This window comes from Emys orbicularis, chromosome 5, assembly GCF_028017835.1.
Source record: "Emys orbicularis isolate rEmyOrb1 chromosome 5, rEmyOrb1.hap1, whole genome shotgun sequence".
NCBI classification, from domain to species: domain Eukaryota; kingdom Metazoa; phylum Chordata; order Testudines; family Emydidae; genus Emys; species Emys orbicularis.
In genome coordinates, this window is record NC_088687.1 from 83,721,547 (window position 1) to 83,746,029 (window position 24,483).

Below are 24,483 nucleotides of genomic sequence, written 5' to 3' on the forward strand. Positions count from 1 at the left end.
GCTTCTCTTGCCCGCAGGCACCGCCCCCCAGCTCCCATTTCGCCCATTTGCCAGGACCGGTACCAGGACAGGTAGGGACTAGCCTGCCTTAGCCCCGCAGCACCGCCATCCAGACTTATCAGCCTGGTCTGCGGTGCTGACCGGAGCTGCCAGGGTCCCTTTTTGACTGGGTGTTCCCTGTCTTCATTGAGTCTCTTTCTGTTAGTGCATTGTACCATAAACCCACAGGTGAGCTCACCCTTCTTCACAGTATTTTAGAATCAGAGAAGGGTAGGACTGCACTCAAGGCAGGACTAAGTATTATCTAGACCAGAGGTGGGCAAACTATGGCCCGCGGGCCATATCTGGCCCACAGGACCCTCCTGCCCGGCCCCTGAGCTCCTGGCCCGGGAGGCTAGCCCCTGGCCCCTCCCCTGCTGTTCCCCCTTCCCCGCAGCCTCAGCTCACTGTGCCGCCAGCGCAGTGCTCTGGGCGCTGGGGCTGCGAGTTCTTGCCGGGCAGTGCAGCTGTAGAGCCGTGGCCTGACCTGGTGCTCTGTGCTGCACAGGGGCATGGCTGGCTCAAGCTGTGTGGCACGGCTGCCTGTCCTGGTGCTCTGGGTGGTGCGGCTGTATCGCCGCCAGCCACCAGTGCTCCAGGCAGCGTGGTAAGGGAGCAGGGGCCTGGCACAGCCTCCCCTAACTGGCCCGCCATACAATTTTGTAAACCCGATGTGGCCAAAAAATTTGCCTGCTCCTGATTTAGACCATTCCTGACAGGTGTTTATCCACAGGCACCGGCTTCCTCTGGGCACCCAGGGGGCTCAACCCCCCTACTCTTCCCCAGGCCCTCCCCACTCCTTTCCCCCAAGACCCCACCCCTGGCCCATCTCTTCCTACCCCACTCTGCCTAGGCCCCACTCCCACCCCTTCTCCCAACCCCAACCCCACCTCTGCTGCACCCCATCCTGCCTCTTCCTGCCCAGTTCCGCCCTCTCCCCCTAGTGTGCCCCGTCCCTGCTCCTCCCCCACAAGCACCTCCTGCAGGCTATGGAACAGCTGATTGCGGTGAGTAGGAGGTGCTGGGAGGGAGGGGGAAGAGTTGATCAGCAGGAGGACAGCCAGCAGACGGGAGGAGCTTGTGGGGGAGAGAGGGAGCTGGCTGCCAGTGTGTGCTAAGCACTCCCTAATTTTTTTTACATGGATGCTCTAGCTCTGGAGCACCCACGAAGTCGGCTCCTATGTGTTTATCTAACCTGCTCTTAAAAACCTACCACAGAGATTCCATAACCTCCCTAGGCAATTTATTCCAGTGCTTAACTATCTTGATGGTTAGTAAGTTTTTCCTAATGTCCAACCTAAACCACCCTTGCTGCAATTTAAGCCCATTGTTTCTTGTCCTATCCTCAGAGGTTAACGAGAACAATTTTTCTCCCTCCTTCTTGTAACAACCTTTTATATACTTGTAAACTGTGACCATGTCCCCCCATCTTCTCTTCTCCAGACTAAACAACCCCAGTTTTTTTCAATCATCCCTCATAGGTCATGTTTTCTTGATCTTTAATAATTTTTGTTGCCCTTCTCTGGACTTTCTCCAGTTTGTTCACATCTTTCCTGAAATGTAGCACCCAGAACTGGACACAATACTCTAGTTGAGGCCTTATCAGTGGGGAGCAGAGCGGAAGAATTACTTCTCATGTCTTGCTTACAACACTCCTGCTAATGCATCCCAGAACGATGTTCACTTTTTTTTACAAGTGCTACACTATTGACTCATACTTAGCTTGTGATCCATTGTAACCTCCAGATCCCTTTCTGCAGTACTCTTTCCTAGGCAACCATTTCTCATTTTGTATGTGTGCAATCAGTGCCAGCTCCAGGCACCAGCTTACCAAGCAGGTGCTTGGGGCGGCCACACCAGAGAGGGGCGGCACGTCCGGCTCTTCGGCGGCAATTCGGCAGTGGGTCCCTCACTCCCGCTGGGAGCGAAGGACCTCCTGCCGAAGTGCCGCAGATCGCGATCGCTGCTTTTTTGTTTGTTTGTTTGTTTTTTGTTTTGCGGGGGGGGGGGGGGGGGGGGTGGCTGCTTGGGGCGGCAAAAACCCTGGAGCCGGCCCTGTGTGCAATTGATTGTTCTTTCCTAAATGGAGTACTTTGCATTTGTCCTTATTGAATTTCGTCCTATTTACTTCAGACCATTTCTCCAGTTTGTCCAGATCATTTTGAATTTTAATCCTATCCTCCAAAGCACTTGCAACCCCTCCCAGCTTGGTATTATCTGCAAACTTTGTAAGTCTACTTTCTATGCCATTATCTAAATATTGATGAGGATATTGAATAGAACTGGACCCAAGAATAATCCCTGTGGGATCTCACTCAATATGCCCTTTCAGGTTGACTGTGAACCACTGATACCTACTCTCTGGGAACGGTTTTCCAACCAGTTATGCCTCCACCTTATAGTAGCTCCATCTAGGTTGTATTTCTCTAGGGCTATGTCTACACTAGCAAGTGAAAGACAAAACTTTTGTCTTTCAGAGGTGTTAAAAAAACACCCCCCTGAAAGACAAAAGTTTTGTCGCGGACAAGTGCTGGTGTGAATAGCACTTTGTCAGCAGGAGTGCTTTCCTGTGGACAACGCTGACACTGCTCATTTAATGACTGAAATTTTAAAAGGTTTAATGTTTTTTGCTGCTCAATTATATTAGGCCCAGATCCTGTAGGCAGAGTATGTCTTCACTACCAACAGCACTTTAACGTGGCTCTGTAGTCATGGCACCAGAGCTGGGAGAGAACTCTCCCAGTGCTGTAAAAAAACCACCCCCATGAGGGGAGTAGCTACCAGCACTTGGGAGCGTGCTGGTGCATTGTCTACACTGCCACTTTATAGCGCTGAAACTTGTATCGCTCAGGGGGGTATTTTTTCACACACTAGTCCCATGTGTTTACTCACAGTAGCAGAGTTAAGCATGTGCATGTTTGTAAAATCAGGACTTAGATTATAAACCCTTTAGGGCAGGGATTGCCTTTTACTCTGTGTGTAACCTTTTTTAAAAACATTATTAGTGATATTTATGTTTTGTTTTATAACCGTATGATGATAATTAAGGGTGTGACAATAAGGAGACTATGTATTTTGTATTGTAATCCTATTTATTGTACAGTGCCCAAAGTGTACTTGGTGGTTCAGACCTGTATGAAGTCAAGGTCCTTGCACTGAGTTTACAGACTAAGACTCCAATTCTGCAATGAGATGGTCCAGGCTGGACTCCTGTGTCGTTGGTGGGGCTCTGTGTCATCCCTGCTGACAGATCCATTTGCAGATTAGGGCATTAAGTGCCAAATGATGGCTGTAGTTGTACAAATGTAAATCTGGAGTAACCCTACTGATTTCAGTGGATTTATACTAGTGTAAATGAGATCAAAAGAGATCAAAATAGAAAACAATTATGGCTGGTGGGAGAAATATTTTTCTTTTTGGTTCGATTTTATTCATGTATTTACTTGTCTGAAAAAGATTTCCATTACAAACAGAGTGTTACATAAACGCCCTACTGAAACACACAGTAAAATCCATCCTCACCACAGGGCGATGCCTTATAAGCACTCCCCAGAGGGCGAGGCTTTCGGTCTGGGTGGGCCGTCAGCGAGGCCTTGCTGCGTGTCGAAGCGAAGGGTTGAAGACAGACCCGCTCGGAGTGTGGCTGCCCCTCCTTGCCCGGCGGAGAGCACATGGCCCCTGCAGCTGTCACTCAGGCGCCTCCTTCTCCTCCCCCTGCTGGACACGCGCGGGCACGGCGCGGCCTCCCCCTGCTCCCACCGAGCGCTGGGCCACCAGCGGGGAGGAGAAGCGGAGCAGCAGCTGCTGCCGCCGGAGTCGGCGGGGAGGGTTGGTGAGGAAGTGGCCGGCCCCGCTCCCCTCCTGTGCTGCCGGGCATGAGCCCCGGCTCCCTCTCCTGCCGGTGCGGTGCCAGCAGCCGCGGGGCTCGGGGAGAGGCGACCTTCCGAGGGGGCCGCTGGGGCGGGAGATGCGCTTGTTCCCAGCGGCGCCAGGAGCAGTATGTTCCCCGATGCCGACAGCACTAGCAGCAGCGGGCAGCCCGAGTCGGCGGGCGCCGCAGTCTCTGGCGCCCCGGGAGCGCACAGCCCCGGCGGCCAGTCCTGCCGCAGCAGCGCCCCAGCGGCAGCCGCCGTCGCCGGCGGGGAGGAGGAGGCGGACGACGAGGAAGAGGAGGAGGATCCCGGCTCGTCCCGCCTGATGCTGGCGGCCGGGCTGGGGCTGTTGGCGGTGTCCGTGTTCCACCTGGGGCGGGCGGAGGCGGGGGACGGGGGGCAACCGTGCCTGGCCCTGCTGCTGTTGCGGCTGGCCCTCTACCTGGGCTGCGCGGCGGCCGCCTTCCTGCTTGGCACCTTGCTCGCCTTGAGCTGCCCGACCCGCGGCCGCCTCCGGCCCCCGCCGGACTTCCCCGCCGCCTGGAGCCGCGAGTCGAGGGGGGACGCTCCGCTCCTGCGGGGAGCCACGGTAAGTGACACCCCAGCCTCTTCTCGCTGCTGGACAGACCCTCCCTCCTGCCGATCCACATGCCTTGGGCCCGGCAGCACAGAGGCCCCGGGCACATTTTGAACTGCGATTTCTTGCTCACTCCTGTTTTGGATTAAATCCCCTCAAACCGCAGCAGGGAGGGGCTGAGATTCCTGCCCCCCTTCCCAGCGCAGACAGACCCCCGGGGGGAATTGTGTGCGCCCGAAACCACACGGGGGAGTTTGACGGGTGTTAATCTTACGCTTGGTCTCTGACAGATGTTACGTTGCAAATGCTCTGCGTTGACAGCGCTGCTGCAATTAAGTATTGTTGGCTACAGCTCAGTCAGGGGCTTGCTCCTGATCATACAAACTTGTCCCCGGTAAACGTTGTATGATGACCCGTTTTCCTGCAACAGTTGAAAACGATGTTTATTCAGGTCAGTTCAGCTCTGCTTAACTGGCACAAGTTATGCAGGTTGCTAAAGGGTATATTTAAATAGAGAGTGCCCTTAGGTAGCCATCCGGCATCCAGGAACAAATTTGTGGCAGTGTATTAAAAACACTGGCCCACATGTCAGTAGTCTTCTTGCCATTCCTTTAGTTTAAAAAAATATTAGTTTGGGAGGCGGGGATAAGATACAAGATATTCATGTGCTTCAATGCAAATGCAGCTGTAGGGAGTGCCAAAGAACTGTCCTTGAGTAAACTTTATCATAATATCTCCTTGAACTCTTACACACCTGCAAGATGAACTTGGGAAAGACATGCAGCTTTATATTCTGTTTACCCTCCCAGGTTAAGACCCCCAAATATAACAGTTTTCCCTGCTGAACTCCGAAGGCCAGTAGTGTAGAGGCAAACCCTGTGTTAACACATCCATAGACTTGCAGACTTAGTGAGAAATGTTAGTCAAAGCAACTTATTTTAAGCATTTCCTGCCCCAAATAAAAAAATCACAGGACTGAGAAAACTATTGCTTGACACGAGGAATTGTTTTCACTCCAATACTGCATACAGATATAAAGGATGTGTAGCATCTGATATGCCAGGTAAGCTCAGTATAGCTGATAGGAGACACATGCTTATGAACTACATATTTCCATGAAAATATAGTGTAGGTAAGTGAAATACCACAATAATAAATAATGTACTTTGATATAGTGCATTTCATTAATAGATCTCAAAGTGCTTTACAATGAAAGGTAAGCGTTATTAGCCACATTTTGGTATAAAACCTAAGAGTTAATAGGATCCAGTTAGTCATGTTTAATGCTTTAACTTTGGTGTTAACAGCGGCATGAAAGCGTTGTCATTTCTGAATTTCCTGGATGATGTCTGATTCAGCTTTTGACAGCATGGTTCTTTGAAAGGGAGAGAGCAGAAAGCCTGTTATAATTCACTCAATAGTATAGTTTGCCATTCTTCCACCTTTCCCATCAAACAAGCTAACAAAACTTTTGGGAGAGGACTTGTTTCTTCGACCTATTAGTCGTTAAAGAGGGAATAGTAGGAAGGAGCTAGTTTGTGACCAGAAATAAATTACCAGGCCTACTCCTGAGGGCTCCTGTGCATTTTTGTACCATAGAAAAGGACAGTGTATTATTGCCAGTAGAAAAGGATTATTCAGCCAGATGCTGGTGACACTAGTAGGCAAAACTGGCATGAAGGCATGTTCAGGGTCCATCCCCAGCAGTGGGTAAAAGTGATATTGTATCTGATTCAAAAATGGCTATGCTGTGTTTTACACTGAGGTGCCTTCACCTTGTTCAGGGTTTTTTAGGAAGCAAATAGTGTAACTGTGCCATATGTGTGCAGGGGATAGCGTGTGGGTTGCAAAACCATTGAGGAGACACCTATAGGCCATATGAGTAGGCAGCAGTCACCTAACCTATATCGAGAGGGGTGTCCTGTTAAATATTCTGGCTAATGGACTGTGACAGTTCAGCCAGGGTTTTTTTTGTTGGGGGGGGGGGGAATGGGAGGGACACCTAGTGTTTATTAACACTATTAAGTGTATAAATATTCTTGGATATTAAAGATAGTTAGTATAAAATTGTGAAAACCCATCTGATGCTGAGAGAAAAAGATGTGCCAAGTCATCACTAACAGGCTTCAAACTCCATGGTCCATATTTTCAGGTGGTATAAATCAGCATGAAGTAAATGCAGCTGTGCTCATTTTCCCCATGTGTGACTATCTGGGCCCCTGCTCCTTTTTTTGTTTTTTGAGCACACCCTGTATCTGTGGTGCAAAACCTCTCCAGGTTACCTAGGTTTTAAATCTCTCATTGCCACAATAGGAAGAAACAAGTTGAGAGGGCATTGAAATACACATACATTGGAAACCGCTTAATTAGAGAAGATTGAAATTTAAATCAAGAATCAATGCTAATGTTTTCACTCTGAACAACACAATACCTTAATCCAGTGGGCAAGAACAAGAGCTGAAATATCTAGAGACAAATACACTTGTTTCACTTTATATGCTATATACACATTCTTTTCCTGGTAGATAATGTTTTCACCCCTCAGCTAACAGAGAGCCAAATTTCTCCTCTCATTCCTGTCCACTGGTTTCATGTGTGGTGCTGTTGTCTCATCACACTTGTTTTGTACTGGCTCCCTATGGGTTTTATCCTGTGGTATTTTTAATTATTTCTGAAAATATTTTAAATCATTTTAAAAAACAAAAACCTCACAGTTCAGTAGCTGTGGCACAGTTACCTTGGTCCAGGGATAGCCCTTTTTCCCAGGGTCTGATGCTTGCCAAGATTCAGTCAATTACAATGTGCCAGATGTAGTCCAGTCAAGATCCTTTCCCACTACAACATAATCTGACTCAAGGAGTGGGAAGGAAATGCCAAAAAAGGAGTGAGGGGATGCCAAAAATATTGGAGTGAGGGGATTTCCTCCTTTCCATTTGGAAGCCCCCGTCCCAGGCATCTGACTTCCTAGGTCCTACAGTTGCAGCTCTGTCTTGCTTTTTCTGACACAAAATTGCTTTAACCCCAAGGCTCTTCGTCTTGCAGATACGTTTTCTCCAAAGAGGATTTTTTTTATGGATACAGGAATCATTCTGATCAGTGCTTGGATACTATAGTGGTGGGGGCAGTATTAGCAACTTGATAGGTACTACATAAAAATATAGGCCACCCAGTAGATTTTGTTGCCAAATCTCTCATTCATCTTTCTTTCTGTAATAATTTGTAAAATTAGCTCACCTCTGCCTATTGTGCTTTCTAAAATATTTACAAATCTTCTGGTCTTGCTCAACTGTTGCTTTCCCATCTGTCATGGATCCTTCTGATATCATTTTTCTATCCTTTCAAGAGCTAGTAATGGGGCATTAGGTATCAGTGAAGCTGAAGTTTCTCAGACTTTGACACACCTTTCTTTTCCTCAAGCACAGTTAAGAATAATCTGGCTGTGTCTAATGCAAAACAGTTTTCTAAAGAGGATTATGGATGGGGGCAGAAGGCCTTCATTGGAAAAATAATCTATTTGGAGTGGGTGTTTTGATATGAGCTCAAAGCAAGCATGTTAATTGTTCATTCTTGCAGGGTGACTTCCACTTTAGGCTCAGCAAATGAGGAAACACTAAGTATTCAGTAATACATATTTATTCTAATGGGAGTTGGATTGAGCTCTCAGCAAGTTGGTAGGAATGTTTAATTGACTTCAAAGGGAGTTAGGTCAGGCCCTTATCCTAAACTTGGGTTAAACTCTCCATTAAAAAATAGTTTTGCCAAAAGCCTTGGTTCTGCCAATACTTATGATGCGTGAGTAGCCCCATTGTTTTCAACAGGTCTATTAATGTGAGTAAAATAACTTACATGAGTAAGTGCTGAAGGATCAGGCCCTGAATAAGCAAAATTTGTGCTTTCCTACCCTTGTTTGGTTTGAACTGTCTCCCAGAGAAGCTATCGTCCCACAATGCTAAATGTACTTTGCTTAACCACTATGGGAGGTGAAAGGTGGGATTTTTTTGGTGTGTGTTTGTGTTTTAAAGCTTAGATTGTTCAGTGAATGCATTAGAAATCTATTGAGAATTACATGGAAAAATAACATATTACATTTAAAGACTTCAAAGAAAGTGTGTCATTTAGTTAATATTAGAATCTACAAACAGACGCAAAATTTAATGTAAATCAGACAATTTACTTTGTGCCTTTGGTTAATTTTGTTTTTTTGCTTTTGCTCCTTCACCAAAATCTGAAGACTTATTTTCCAGTAGTTTGAAGATCTGTGTCTGCACAACAGGGCACTGTATCAAAATGATATTTTTGTATGTGATGTATTGAGTGACCAGCTCTCTGTAGACAACACCCCTGATTCCATATCAAGTTTAGTTCTGTGAAGATAGTTGTTGTTTTTTTTCTTCTCCTGTACTCTTTCTATTTTCATTAACTTCCATAATGGATGAAAAAAACATGCAGACCATTCATGGCAGTAGTACAATAAATAAATAAAAGCAATAGTAAACATTTAGTTATAGGAGCTAATATTTATAGACATACTGTCCTTTCTCACAGATCATAACATGTATGGTTCTAGGCTGTATTTGGCTTTCAGTCCTTTAACATAAATAGGAAATATTCCCAACACTTAGCAGGAATTGGTGCTAGACAAGATGCCAAGGGACAACAAAGAAATATAATGTCCTAATTGTACTCTCTTCTAATCAAGTATCAGAGGGGTAGCCATGTTAGTCTGGATCCGTAAAAAGCGACAAAGAGTCCTGTGGCACCTTATAGACTAACAGACGTATTGGAGCATAAGCTTTCGTGGGTGAATACCCACTTTGTCATGGGTATTCACCCATGAAAGCTTATGCTCCAATACGACTGTTAGTCTATAAAGTGCCACAGGACTCTTTGTCGCTTTCTTCTAATCAAAACTCTTAAAATTCCCTGGGGATATTTACTTACCAAACACAAACATGCCCTGTACTCTGCAATGCCTTGGGTTAATCAGATGTACTGATTTGTGTTAACAGTGTAAGAGATCATTTTGATTTTAAAAAAGTCCCTTGAATGGATAACTGAAAGGGGGGAAAAAAATAAACTTGTGTGTTTACAGGTTTCTCTTAATGTAGCTCTGTGAACTATTCCCCAGGAACTGGGATGCCACAGTAGTGCTCTTTTTCATTTCTAAATTGTGTTTTGACACCGAGTCACTTTAATGACTCTTAATTAGTGGGTTGAGTTGCCACACTCACTTTGAGAAATACCAAAACTAAGATGGATGAGATACTTAAGCCTGGTCTACACTACGAGTTTAGGTTGACTTTAGCCGCGTTAAATCGAATTTAGCCTGGACACATTCACATGACGAAGCCCTTTCTTTCGACTTAAAGGGCCCTTTAAACCGGTTTCTTTACTCCACCTCCGACGAGGGGATTAGCGATAAAATTGGCCTTAGGGGGTCGGAATTGGGTTAGTGTGGACGGAATTCGACGTTATTGGCCTCCGGGAGCTATCCCACAGTGCTTCATTGTGACCGCTCTGGACAGCACTCTCAACTCAGATGCACTGGCCAGGTAGACAGGAAAAGCCCCGCGAACGTTTGAATTTCATTTCCTGTTTGCTGAGCGTGGAGAGCAGAGGTGACCACGCAGAGCTCATCAGCACAGGTAACCGTGATGGAGTCCCAGGATCGCAAAAGAGCTCCAGCATGGACAGAACGGGAGGTACGGGATCTGCTCGCCATATGGAGAGATGAATCAGTGCTGGCTGAACTCCGAAGCAGTAAACGAAATGGCAAAATATTAGAAAAGGTCTCCAAGGCCATGAAGGACAGAGGCCATAACAGGGACGCACAGCAGTGCCGCGTGAAAATTAAGGAGCTAAGGCAAGCCTACCACAAAGCCAGAGAAGCAAACGGAAGGTCCGGGGCTGAGCCGCAAACATGCCGCTTCTACGCGGAGCTGCATGCCATTCTAGGGGGTGCAGCCACCACTACCCCAACCGTGTGCTATGAGTCCCTCACTGGAGAAACACACAGGGAAGCGGGTTCGGGGTACGAGGAAGATGAGGATGAAGATAATGTAAATAGCTCACAGCAGCAAGGAAGCGGAGAAACCGGTTTCCCCAACAGCCAGGATATGTTTATCACCCTGGACCTGGAACCAGTAACCCCCGAACTCACCCAAGACCCTGTGGGCACACAGGGGACCTCTGGTGAGTGTACCTTTGTAAATATTACACATGGTTTAAAAGCAAGCGTGTTTAATGATTAATGATTAATTTGCCCTGGCAATCGCGGCCAGTACAGCTACTGGAAAAGTCTGTTAATGTGTATGGGGATGGAGCGGAAATCCTCCAGGGACATCTCCAGAAAGCTCTCCTTCGTGTACTCCCAAAGCCTTTGCAAAAGGTTTCTGGGGAGGGCTGCCTTATCCCGTCCACCATGGTAAGACACTTTACCACGCCAGGCCAGTAGCACGTGGTCTGGAATCATTGCATAACAAAGCATGGCAGCGTATGGTCCCGGTGTTTGCTGGCATGCAGACAACATCCATTCCTTATCGCTCTTTGTTATCCTCAGGAGAGTGATATCATTCACGGTCACCTGGTTGAAATGGGGCAATTTTATTAAGGGGACATTCAGAGGTGCCCCTTCCTGCTCTGCTGAACAGAAATATTCCCCGCTGTTAGCCACGCGGTGGGGGGGAGGGGTGAAGTGATCATCCCAGAGAATTGGGTGTGTGGGGGAGGGGAATTAGTTGGGTTTGTGCTCCACGTTAACCCTGAAACCGCAGCCCCTCCTTTTACATTGCAAACCCATTTTAAATGGCCAACCCAACGGGTGCTTGGTATGGTTAATGAGAGCAGTACTGTTTTAAACCATCCCCACATGTTAACAAGGTTAAAAAAGCCAAAAGACTGTGTCTTACCATGGCTGCCTGCAAGCTGAAATCTGTGGCCTGGCACTGCGTGAGTGATCTCTCACACCAAACCGGCAGGCCCTCAATATAAGAGGAAAAATGCGACCTTGTAACGAAAGCACATGTGCTGTGTGATGTGAACAGAAAAATTTAACGTGAAAGAGTGTACCCATTGTTCTCTAAAATGTATCTTTTTTAACCACCTCTCCCTTCTCCTCCACCAGCTGCAAATCTTTCTCCTTCACAGAGGCTAGTGAATATTCGGAAGCGAAGGACGCGTGATGAAATGTTTACAGAACTACAGACTGCCTCCCACGCTGACAGAGCACAGCAGAATGCGTGGAGGCAGTCAATGACTGATTATAGAAAAGCCCAATATGAGCGAGAGGAGAGGTGGCGTGCTGAATCGCGGGCTGAAGAGGAGAGGTGGCGTGCTGAATCGCGAGCTGAAGATGAGAGGTGGCGTCAGCTTGCACACAGAAGGCAAGAGTCGATGCTCTGGCTGCTGGAGCATCAAACTGATATGCTCCAGCGTATGGTTGAGCTGCAGGAAAGGCAGCAGGAGCACAGACTGCCGCTACAGCCCCTGTGTAACCAACAGCCCTCCTCCCCAAGTCCCATTGCCTCCTCACCCAGACGCCCAAGAACACGGTGGGGGGGCCTCCAGCCACCCAGTCACTCCACCCTAGATGATTTCCCGAGCAATAAGTGTTAAAGTTTTAAAGTTTTAAACTGCAGTGTGTCCTTTTCCTTCCCTCCTCCCCCACCCATCCCGGGCTACCTTTGCAATTATCCCCCTAGTTGTGTGATGAATTAATAAAGAATGCATGAATGTGAAGTAACAATGACTTTATTGCCTCTGCAAGTGGTGCTTGAAGGGGGGAGGGTAGGGGAGGGTGGGGTGGTTGGTTTACAGGGAAGTAGAGTTAACGGGGTGGGTGGGGGGGCGGAGATTTCATCAAGGAGAAACAAACAGAAGTTTCACACCGTAGCCTGGCCAGTCACAAAACTAGTTTTCAAAGCTTCTCTGATGCGCACCGCGCCCTGCTGTGCTCCTCTAACCGCCCTGGTGTCTGGCTGCGCGTAATCAGCGGCCAGGCGATTTGCCTCTACCTCCCACCCCGCCATAAATGTCTCCCCCTTACTCTCACAGATATTGTGGAGCGCACAGCAAGCAGCAATAACAATGGGGATATTCTTTTCGCTACGGTCTGAGCGAGTCAGTAAGCTGCGCCAGCGCGCTTTTAAACGCCCAAATGCACATTCCACCACCATTCGGCACTTGCTCAGCCTGTAGTTGAACAGGTCCTGACTCCTGTCCAGGCTGCCTGTGTACGGCTTCATGAGCCATGGCATTAAGGGGTAGGCTGGGTCCCCAAGGATCACGATAGGCATTTCAACATCCCCAACGGTTATTTTCTGGTCCGGGAAGAAAGTCCCTTCCTCCAGCTTTCGAAACAGAACAGAGTGCCTGAAGACGCGAGCATCATGTACCCTTCCCGGCCAGCCCACGTTAATGTCGGTGAAACGTCCCTTGTGATCCACCAGGGCTTGCAGCAGCATTGAAAAGTACCCCTTGCGGTTTATGTACTCGGTGGCTTGGTGCTCCGGTGCCAAGATAGGGATATGGGTTCCATCTATCGCCCCACCACAGTTTGGAAATCCCATTGCAGCAAAGCCATCCACTATGGCCTGCACGTTTCCCAGAGTCACTACCCTTGATATCACCAGGTCTCTCATTGTCCTGGCAACTTGGATCACAGCAGCCCCCACAGTAGATTTGCCCACTCCAAATTGATTCCCGACTGACCGGTAGCTGTCTGGCGTTGCAAGCTTCCACAGGGCTATCGCCACTCGCTTCTCAACTGTGAGGGCTGCTCTCATCCTGGTATTCTGGCGCTTCAGGGCAGGGGAAAGCAAATCACAAAGTTCCATGAAAGTGCCCTTACGCATGCGAAAGTTTTGCAGCCACTGGGAATCGTCCCACACCTGCAGCACGATGCGGTACCACCAGTCTGTGCTTGTTTCCCGGGCCCAGAATCGGCGTTCCACGGCATCAACCTGCCCCAGGAACACCATGATTTCCACATTGCTGGGGCCTGTGACTTGGTCTAGGTCCATGTCCATTTCCTCATCACTCTCGTCGCCGCGCTGCAATCGCCTCCTCCTCGGCTGGTCCTGGTTTTGCTTTGGCATGTCCTGGCTCTGCATATACTCCAGGACAATGCGCGTGGTGTTCATAGTGCTCATAATTGCCGCGGTGATCTGAGCGGGCTCCATGATCCCAGTGCTAGCTATGGCGTCTGGTCTGAAAAAAGGCGCAAAACTAGTATCTGAAGGACCAGGGGAGGGAGGGAGGGAGGGAGGGAGGGAGGGGCGAGTGACGACATGGCGTACAGGTACAGGGAATTAAAATCAAGAAACAACTGTCACACAGAATGCCCCCCCCCCCCGAGATTGAACTCCTAAGCCTGGGTTTAGCAGGCCGTTGATTTGACGGAGGGAGGGGGGAAGGAAATGAATACAGAACAAATCTATTTTTTACATCTTAAGACGACGGTGCAGCATGACTGATAGCCCTCGGCATTTTCTGGGTGCTTGGCAGCAAATACTGGGCACTTGGCAGTTAGCCTTCAGGCCTATTGCACGATCTGATACCCACTGCAGTATGATGATGACGGATACCGGTCATAATATACTATCTACTGCCAAAAGGCAAGGGGTTGCTGCTGTGTAGCAATGTAGCCCCACGTCTGCCAGCCCCATGTCTGCCAGCACCCAGATCGCCCTCGGCCTCTTCTGGGTGCTTAGCAGAAAATACTGGGCGCTTGGCAGAAAATAGCATACTATGACTGATAGCCATCATTGTCAAGACAGTTCGATAGGACAGAGCATGTCTGCCCAGGTGCCCATGATTGACAGCCACTGCTGTACGACGAGGACGGTTACCAGTCGTAATAAACCATCTACTGCCAAAAGGCAAAAGGTAAGGGGCTGGTGCAATGCAGCCCTACGGCTGCCAGCCCCACAGCTACCAGCACCCAGATCGCCGATGAAGGCTACCAGTCATGCTGCACCGTCTACTGCCAAAAGGCAGTTAGCTGCTGCTGCTGTGTAGCAATGCAGTCCCACGTCTGCCGGCACCCGGATGACATATGGTGACGGTGAGCTGAGCTGAGCGGGCTCCATGCTTGCCGTGGTATGTTGTCTGCACAGGTTACCCAGGTAAAAAGGCGCGAATCTATTGTCTGCCGTTGCTGTGACGGAGGGGGAGGGGCCCTGACGACATGTACCCAGAACCCCCCGCGGCACAGTTTTGCATCATTCGGGCATTGGGATCTCAACCCATAATTCCAATGGGCGCCGGAGACTGCGGGAACTGTGGGATAGCTACCCATAGTGCAATGCGCCGGAAGTCGATGCTAGCCTCGGTACTGTGGACGCGGTCCGCCGACGTAATGCACTTAGAGCATTTTATGTGGGGATACACACAATCGGCTGTATACAACTGATTTCTATAAAACCGGCTTCTATTAATTCGATCTAATGTCGTAGTGTAGACATACCCTTATTAGAGTCAATGACTGTACATTTAGTTGATATGAATGATACTTTATAGAGAGTGGTTTATTTAATCTAACTTGAACTAACAGAAAGGAGGATAAACATGTTTTCCAGCAAAAATATGTATTGGTCATAACATCACCCCCAGATTCTGGAGATTAGTTGTTTTACTGTTTTAAATTCACATAAAAATATTCTCGTGTACACACATGCCCAGCATTGAGCGTCTCTTGAAAATTTAAACCTGATCTAGTCAGTCACTTTTTTTGTTTTGAACTTATCTTAGGAAAATATCTTTCACATATACTTAGCAGGATTCCTTCTTCAAAACTATTTTTATACAGTTATTCTGACTGAGATTTACATGGCTCTGTTTCACATTCTGAGGTGGTCAGCTTTTCTTTCAATCCATATAGAATGTATGTATAATGGATAATGCTATGTACATGCGTCCCTAGTGCAAGAAGAGAAGAATTGCATTTCTTCCTCCCCAGACTACCTAGTACCGCCCAGTCTTTGGAGCTGCTGGGGTCCGGGAAGATGAGTTTTATTACTTAAATTGTAGAAAAATCAGTAGTGAGATTACTGGAAAATAGTCCCTTGTGGATCAGACAGGATAGCTGGCAGCCTAGACCAATCATTTGATATGGCGTAGAAAGCTGAGCATTCTTCCCTCTTCTGATGGGGAGAATCAAATGGGGGGTTGGGATGGTAAATGGCAGGAGCCACAGCAGCTATCAGAAGAGGTACACCTTTGCGTGTAGGTCTCTTTTCTAAAATGTGATCACAATCACTAGGTGGAGGAGGGAGGGCTGGGCACAATGTGGAATGGCAGGAACAGCATCCTACGTATCTTTTGGTTAGGTTCGTATATGCTATTCAGAAACATCCATACTTATCCTAAAAATTAGTTTTTTCTGCAAAATCTACCTGCTGAAGCCTAATTTATCCTCCCTCCCCCCGATCCTTCAGAGAGATATAGGAAAATCACTGATCCTTAAGGTGTCTTGCTATCCATTTCTGTCCATCTTGAGAATATGCTGTTTGCTGTTCTGTCACCACTGCTTTTTGATCATAGGACTTCTGATTTCAGAAACCAAGAATTCTGGACTGTCCTTGTTCAAGATTGCTCACCAGTTTCTCCTCTGCATTTTGACATCTGGAGATGTGCTAGTTTGTCTTTATCTAAGTCTTTTGTTAATCTCCCTTTAATGATGCAGTCAGCTAACTTCCCTAATGCTGAAATGAATCTTATTAATGCATAATTCATTAAATAAATAAAAAAAAGCTGCCATCATACCATCTGCCAATCTTCAGAAATATTTCTGGATTTCTAAGGTTATATTACATAGATCCAGTCCTGCAATGGGAGTGTCACTTGCAGAATTGGGGCTATGATTTTGATAGCTCTGCTATGTAATAATTATTATTTTCTTTTACAGCTCTGTTGAATACTCTTTGCCCTTGTGGATTTATGGCACTTTCCTTAGAACTCAATCTGACAGGATTATGCCTTGATGAGTTGCAAAATGTAACCTTGGGATCGTAACTTCCTCCTCAGTGAAGGCTGATGCAAGGAAATTAAATTCTTTTGGAAACTCCATTTTATTTATTTGCTCCCATGACTCCCTGGTGATAGTGGCCTTCAGACTTGCATGCTGCTTTCTTGTGTTAGACACATTGAAAGACTTCCTTGTTGTCTTGCTTTGCCATCTCATGTATCCTCTTTTGTCATCTTTATATCTGTCTCACAGCTTGCCTGCCAGTTCATTTGGATAATATTATTTAGTCATTTAATATTTGGCTTCAGAAACCATGTTGGTTTTGGGGGGTGCTCTTCACTTTAAAATAAGTAATTTATGACTGACAAGGAGAACATAAGGAAAGAGCAGCTTCTCTCTTGACAAGTGAAAGCCACATTGCTTCAGTAATTTAGGAGGCCAAGTGCTGGGATGGCCAGATTATCACCATCCAGATCTTTGGCAGGGAAGTCACAAACTTGGGACCAAAACTCTGTTGGAAGCCCAGTGAAAAACAATCCCCATTTGGATTTTGCATTCAGGATATGCCTTGGAATTTAGAATGCTCTCTCTAAAACACTTGATCAGTCATAAAGGTTCTAGAGAGAAACTTGTTTTGGGCCTCTTATTATTACTTGATTTTTGTTACCCTGTGATTTGCAAAGGGGAGCAAACCCACAGAAGAAATTACCAGGGGAAAAGACAATTACACACTTTCTCCCTCCTTCTCCTCCTCTGGTCTGGCTTGGCTGGCTATGTGTTATTCACAAAATAGCTGCATGGTCCATGGGCCATGTGGATAAAGAAGGTGTGATGATGGAAGCAGAGGATCCTAGGGGCAGTCACTCTGTACTGTATTTCCCCAAAGAGAATGCTCACCCAGCATAGTGGAAAAGGAGCAAAATTAATGCTGATTAAAGCAGAATTCCTTCTCCATGTTCTTCTGTCCCCCCCATTAAAGGAATCAGAACACAGTGTCTTTGCTGTAGAAGGAGGCTTGAGGTCAAAAGGGTTGGAGATAAATGCAGAGGGATTGTCTCTGTAGTAGGTTAAGCTGGGGTCTATGATCTGTGGAGCTGAGGCCTGGGTTTTTCCCAAACCTTACCCTATTCAGATTCTCCTGCTTTTGAATTTGCTGGGAGCTTTGGGTTTGAGGGCTGATTGTTTATTTCCATATATTCTCATAAAGGAGGAGAGCATGGGGCTATTCTGTAGGCAGGGAATCCTCTGTTAACTCATCATTATTCTTATGAAATTGTGCACAAACCTTTGCTCTGATTCTGAAGGCTTTTTTTCATATTAAACATGTGATAGATCCACTAATGGATGAAAAAGGAATATTGCTTTGTAAACAGACATTGAAATGCTAACATTACTTAGACAAATTAGAAATAATCACAGGATATGGGGAAAGATAGTACATTCAAAACATTTCCCGCTCCCCCCCCCCCAACTGAATAGTCCTGTCTGTCTAATTTGATACAACTTAAATTAAACTTTCTGTAAAGTTGTTATTGTTGGAAACTCCTAGCTGTAGAAGCTAGGGCTTGGTTATCTGTATGTATGTATGTATTTATTTATATCACTTCAACTCCATCAGTTTAGAAACCAATACAATTAAAACAGTACAGCCCCCTAGCATGGACACAGTTATGTTGTAAATTTATGGAAATAAGATATACCAATATAAGCACCCTTTTCCCCGGTATAGCTGTCCTCGGAGCACCCAGGCCTGTGATTCACCTTGTTACCTCCTGCCTCTATTGTGAGGGAGTCTTGCTTGTGTCTGGCTGCGTGTCAGCTCCCTAACACCAACAGCCTTTCATGCCCTCTCCTTGGGGCTGTGGCAGCCCTATCTTTGCCTTGCAGGTTAACAATAGGTGCACCCAGTTCCTGAGTCCCTTTGAACTGTTCCCCTGTGATATGCAGCCCCTGATACTGGCTATTTACAGAAATCTCAGATCCTCTGCCCCCAAGGGGGCAGTGTACCCCAGTTTACTAGTTTTACCTTAAACCACCATTCCAGTAAACTGCACAGCACTTAAAACAAAACATAAAACAAAAGTAGGTTTGTTTAAGAAAAACTAGCACTTCAACGCGAAACAAGAGAGAGTGATGGAAACAAATGGTTACAACACAAAACAAAATCATATGATGCGAATCTGAGTCTATCCTTATTAATAGTTACCTTTTCTGTCTAATAAAATAGGTCCCCTCCTTCCAAAGTTCAGTCTATTGCAGAGCTAGCTGGCTGGCTTTATAGGAACCAGGAACCAATTTTTCATGAGAATTCTTGAGGGGCGGGAGCTGTCTCCCCGGTGAATGGATACAGAGTGCCTTTCCTCACTTGGTGTTACAGTGAAACAGTCTGTTGTCTTTATTCATATGCAGGGCAATTCCCTGTCTGTTTTAATGTTCCTTTTAAAAATAACAGGAGTACTTGTGGCACCTTAGAGACTAACAAATTTATTAGAGCATAAGCTTTCGTGGGCTACAACCCACTTCTTCGGATGCATATAGCATCCTTTTGTACTTCTAAGTGGTTTCAATTATTTGCAATTGTCTCTGAAGATTTTCCACTGAAAGTCATGGGATGGCACAAGGGTAGACAATTGAGCCGTGGATTACATCTTGGACTAACCAGGGTGGGGTGATTTTTCCCCCCTACTTGAGTGGGCCATCACTGAGACATATTATCCCCTGGTGACTTAAGTTTTAGTTCAAGCCCATAAAGCATACTTTCCCTATAATTACATTTTTTCTTAAATATTACCTGTACGTACATACATCTGGCAATGGTTATGAACCTTGACAAGTTACAAGTGTTCTGTAGATACCTTTATATATTGCTCCTATGAATATCCTGCCAGACGTTTGTTTGGTGTAATGGGTTTATTGGGTCTGAGGCTAGAGTTGTTTGCAAAGAACAGGGGACCCTTTGTCACATGGCCTCTGTGTCACAAACTATGTCCAAGCTAGGGGGTTACACTGTTTTAATTCTGTTGGTTTCTAAACTGAGAGTTAAAGTGATACAAAAACTGTGTGTAGACCAGTCCTTAGTGTGACTGATTTCTTTGACATCTAAAATTGATTTTAAAATATCTTAAATTTCTTAGAGGTTTGTGTGGGTCTTTTGTGACTGAAAAAATGCTTCAGTACTGTTCATAAGGTATTTCTAGTAGGAAAATTATATATCCTTCTCAGTTAAAGCTGAACTCATGGAAAATCTACTAAAACGTTATTAGAAGCAGCAACTCTTGATTACCGCAGTTCAGTACTAATGTTCATGTTTATCATGAGACTGTGACAACTAAGAAAAATGTTAATAGTTACAATATTGGATAGTGCAAACAGGTATGAGTCATTTGATATTGGTTTTTGTGTATTACAGTCTTTTGCCTTTTGGCCCATAGATTAAAATTGAAAAATGCTTTGCACAAAGTATAGTTGTATTATGTACATTGTATTCTGAGTTCTGTACTAGTTTTATTTTTATTGCATGAGTGTAATAGAAAAAAATGTTAATTTTCCTGTGTGTCTGGGCAGAAAACTTGAGGGCAGAATAAGTATGTGGTGGCTGATGTTTATGCCTTGTACTGTATGTGTTGTCTGATTTGTAGTGTCACATGTTTTGAGAATTGCCTCTGACTAATCATGCAATAAGTTGCATATTAGTATGTTGATACTGCAGTTTGTTCACCTTGACCTCCATACACCTCCATCTCTGTAGTTAATTTCTTTACGATTTAATATTTAAACTTGAGTTATTTTTAAAACAGGTTTTAAATTAATCAACTTGTGTCATACCAATAAATGGCATTAGTTTGGTAATTTTTCCATTAGGAAGACTGAGCAGATAGTAAAACACAGTCTAAGACTGGCTCAGTGCCAGCTTGGATTTCATTTCAAGCCTCCAAGGCTCTTGCTGTCTGTATCTTACATGATTCCCATCAGTAACAAATAGGGTTGCCAACTTTATAATTGCACAAAACCGAACACCCTTGCCCAGCCCCTGTCCTGCCTGTTCTTTGAGGCCCTGCCCCTGCTCACTCCATCCCACTTCCCACTGTCACTTGCTCTCCCCCACCCTCATTCACTTGCTCATTTTCACCAGGCTGGGGCAGAGGGTTGGTGTGTTGGAGGGGGTACAGGCTCTGGGCTGGGGATGTGGGCTCTGGGGTGGGGCCAGAAATGAGGGATTCAGGGTGTGGGAGGGGGCTCCGGGCTGGGGCAGGGGGTTGGGGTGCGGGGTGTGTGTGTGCGGGCTCTGGGCTGGGGGTGAGGTGTAGGAGGGGGCTGGGGATGGGGCCAAGGGGTTCGGAGTGTGGGAGGGGACTCCAGGCTGGGAGGAGGTACAGGCTCTGGGCTGGGGGTGCGGGATCTGGGTTGGGGCCAGTAATGAGGGATTTGGGGTATGGAAGGGCATTCTGGGCCGGGGGTTGGGATGCAGGACGGGGTGCGGGCTGTGGCTGGGTACAGGGTCTAGGGTGAGGCTGCAGATGAGGGGTTTGGGGTGCAGGAGGGGGCTCAAGGCTGGGGAGGGGGTTGAGGTGCAGGAGGGGGTGCGGCGCTTGCCTCAGGCTGCTCTCCAGAAGTGGTGAAATTTCCCTCAGCTCCTAGGCCTAGGTGCGGCCAAGGGGCTCCGTGTGCCACCGCAGCTCCTGTTGGCTGCGTTTCCTGGCCAATGGGAGCTGCAGAGCCGGTGCTCAGGGTGGCACCCGTGGGCGGGGCAGCGTGTGTAGCCCCCCTGGCCGCCCCTCCGCCTAGGAGCTGAGGGACATGTTGCCGCTTCCGGGGAGCCGCGTGGAGCCAGGTATGGAACCTTCCTGCACCGCCAACCGGACTTTTAACGGCCCAGTCAGCAGTGTTGACCAGAGCCACCAGGGTCCCCTTTCGACCAGGTGTTCCGGTTGAAAACCTGACACCTGGCAACCCTCGTAACAAATGACAGACATAATACAAAAGACTCCAGCCAGTGCATGCTTCCTTTTCTCATGTAAACAAACACATGCAGGAAAACCTTAAGAGACAGAAATATTTTTTAAATCAGTGTTCCCAGTTTTAGTGGCCTCACACCTCTCCTTTTTTCTCCCTCCTCATTTGTATCCCAAAGTAAGTGAGAGTTCAGAGATTGGTAAAATCTGTCTTAATGGCTGCTGATTGATTATAAGCAGAACTTTAAGGCATTCACTGTTGTGTTGTGACTGTCAAAAATTTTCATGTAGACATAACCATTTAAAAAACGTATGGTGTCTCGCTGAGTGTTTACCAGTTAAGCATATAAGGCTTGAAGTCCATGAGAGCAGGATCAGGCCCATAGTAAAGACGTGCAAGATTTTTTTTTACCTGAGCAGGTAAGAATGTATTGCTTTGGGTGGCAGCATGCTGTACAGCTGAAGTTGTGTCCAAAGCAGACCCTCTGAAGAAAAAATAAGTGTGTTACTTTTAACCCTTAGAAACCGTAGTGATGCTTGCCCATTTTACAAACAGCCTGACATCTCCTGGATTGATAGCCAGTAACATATGTTGGTTGGTTATGTCTTTACATTGCTTCATAGCAAACGTTATATTTGCAAAAAACATTTCAGTTACAGTCCATAGTTTTCTCTTACTCATAACATTGCAAAATGTTTTTCTTTTGTGCTCAAATATTCAGGGCTGGCTTAAGGCACAGGCACTATAGGCATGTGGCTAGGGCCCTGGCATCTGGCATCACATGATGTCAGAATCTCAGCTTTGGTATTAAGAATTGTTTCTAGCTCTCATGGTTATGAAGAAAAACTTAAAGAGCCTCTGTGACCTGAGTGTCACTGATTCAGTAATGTGCGCCTAGTCAGCAAACAGCCTGAAACAGTAGTTTGGAGGGGTGTAACCTTCCGACCTCATTAACTGTAATGGCACGTAAACTCAGAAACCTGCTGTTCTGGAGGGCTCCCTGATTATACCATTACCCCAGCAGAGGACTGTGCCCTTGCTGCCTCCACACCATCATATGTGGAGGGGCTCTCTCAGCCCTGGTCTACACTGGGGGGGATCGATATAAGTTACGCAACTTCAGCTATGTTATTCACGTAGCTGAAGTCGACGTAGTTAGATCTACTTACTGCGGTAAGTCGACGGCTGACGCTCTCCCGTCGACTCTGCCTGCGCCTCTCACCAAGCTGGAGACTAGACTAGACGCGATAAATCGATCTCCGCTGGATCAATTGCTGCCCGCCGATCCGGCGAGTAGTGTAGACATACCCTCACACGGAGTCCTCTGCTTGCATAGGTGGGGAGGGGCTATCTAATCTCTCTTCTGGGATAGACCCAGGCTCACCTGAAAACAGGAAGCAGTGGTTTGGGGAGGAGAGGAGGCCTGCCCAGAGAGAAGAGGTGGTGGGCCTTAGTGTAGAGGGCTCCACAGAAGCTCTTATACTCTGTTTACGCACTTCATGGAAATCAATAGAGCTCTTTATAGGCCCTAAGAGCTCAGGTACCACATACAGCTGTGTATGGGCCTCTGCAAAATATCAAGTAGACTTTTTCCCATAGAAGTTTTTGCTTTGAAGTGTTTTACTCTTTAAGATTTAAGGGACTATACCTACTATTTCAAAAGATTCCCCTTTTTTTGTCTTTGTCCCCACAGTCTCCCTATGTCAGACCTGCATTGAGCCATCTACATACAGAAGGTACACTGGTTTAACCAGAGGTACATTTTAAACTGATATAGTTAAACAGTGTAATCAGTCCCATGCATGGGCACTCTTTTATATGAATTTAAAGCTGGCTTATTTCAGTTTAGCTTGTGACACAAGCTAAACCAACAAACGTCAGGCTTAAATTGATCTAAAAGAATGTCCATGCAGGGGTTTGCACCAGTTCAACTAAATCAGTTTAAAATTGTATCTTAGTTAAACCACTTCAACTTCTGCATTTAGATGAGTGACACTTCCTTTAGATGTGAAAACATCTAAGAAAACAAAGTAAGCCCTTTCTAGTCTGAGCTTTATAACCAGAACTTCATTCTCCCCCCTCCCCCCCCAGTGAAAGTGTGGCACAGACATACTGGCAGCAATGGGAACCAGTGTAGGTGAAATTTTAAAGTGCTACCTACACTACAGAAACTGTGGTGTTTGATACTCACATGCCCATTTATCTCCTGTTTCCCTCACCTCAAACCAGTATTACACCCATTTGTCCTGCTGGCATGGGCAGTCAACTGTTCAACGCTCATTGTAACAAAGTGTGCAAGACACTTCCTTCTGCTAGAACTCTCAAGCTGTCTGTACACTAAGGATTTTCTGAAAATCTCCTATTGTTGCTTTAGAGCTGGTGCAAGTCTACTTGTGTTAGCAATGATGGGACCCTGATGATAGGCCAGCTACTGGCATCTTTACCATTACGTCATTCAACCCAGGGGCCTGTCTACACTAACACACCCGCCTTTGCCAGCACCAGTGGAGCTGAACTGATGGTTGGATTTAAAAAAACTTCTCAGTGTAAGGCAAAGTAAGAGTGTAAGAGGCATTGCTAGGGGGATGTTGAACGCAGTTGATTATCAACACAGGCTGGAGGGAGAATGGGGGTTTGGAGGTGGGGATCTCTCTCTATGACACGTGGTGTCAAACTCAGCAGTTGCTTTAGTATAGACGTTCATTGTTAGTAATTATCAGTTAAACTGAATTCCCCTGTGTATTCTCTGATGAGTTCATGTGAAAAAGCATCTGTTGCTCATACAAATAAATGTGAATGTTTACATATAATTAGAATCTTTTTCCCTAGAGATTTGAATTTTACCACAGGCTGACTAAAATTTGCTTAGCTCTTTTCCCGTTTGCTCTCTGCCAGTCTGGAGCCATTTGCTCTCAAACTGTGGCACTGCTGCATTGTCGATGACCTTCTACACAGATTCCTGTGTCACTCTGCAGTACTTCTCAGAAAATTCAACATACTGTGCAGCTTCCATACAATGTATCTACATTGCATCCTTTAATAGTTGTATATTGTGCCACCAAATAGATAATTCAAAA

General features: G+C 46.4%; 1 protein-coding gene across 1 annotated transcript in view; it reads left to right on the forward strand.

Moving 5' to 3' along the window:
• Window positions 1-4,038: 4,038 nt before the first annotated feature.
• The window catches only part of SNX25 (sorting nexin 25), a 172,213-nt gene continuing 151,768 nt past the window's right edge, over window positions 4,039-24,483 (forward strand). Inside the window, exon 1 of the mRNA XM_065405159.1 lies at window positions 4,039-4,500. Coding sequence (XP_065261231.1) covers window positions 4,039-4,500 — 462 coding nt within the window. The remainder of the gene's footprint in view (window positions 4,501-24,483) is intronic.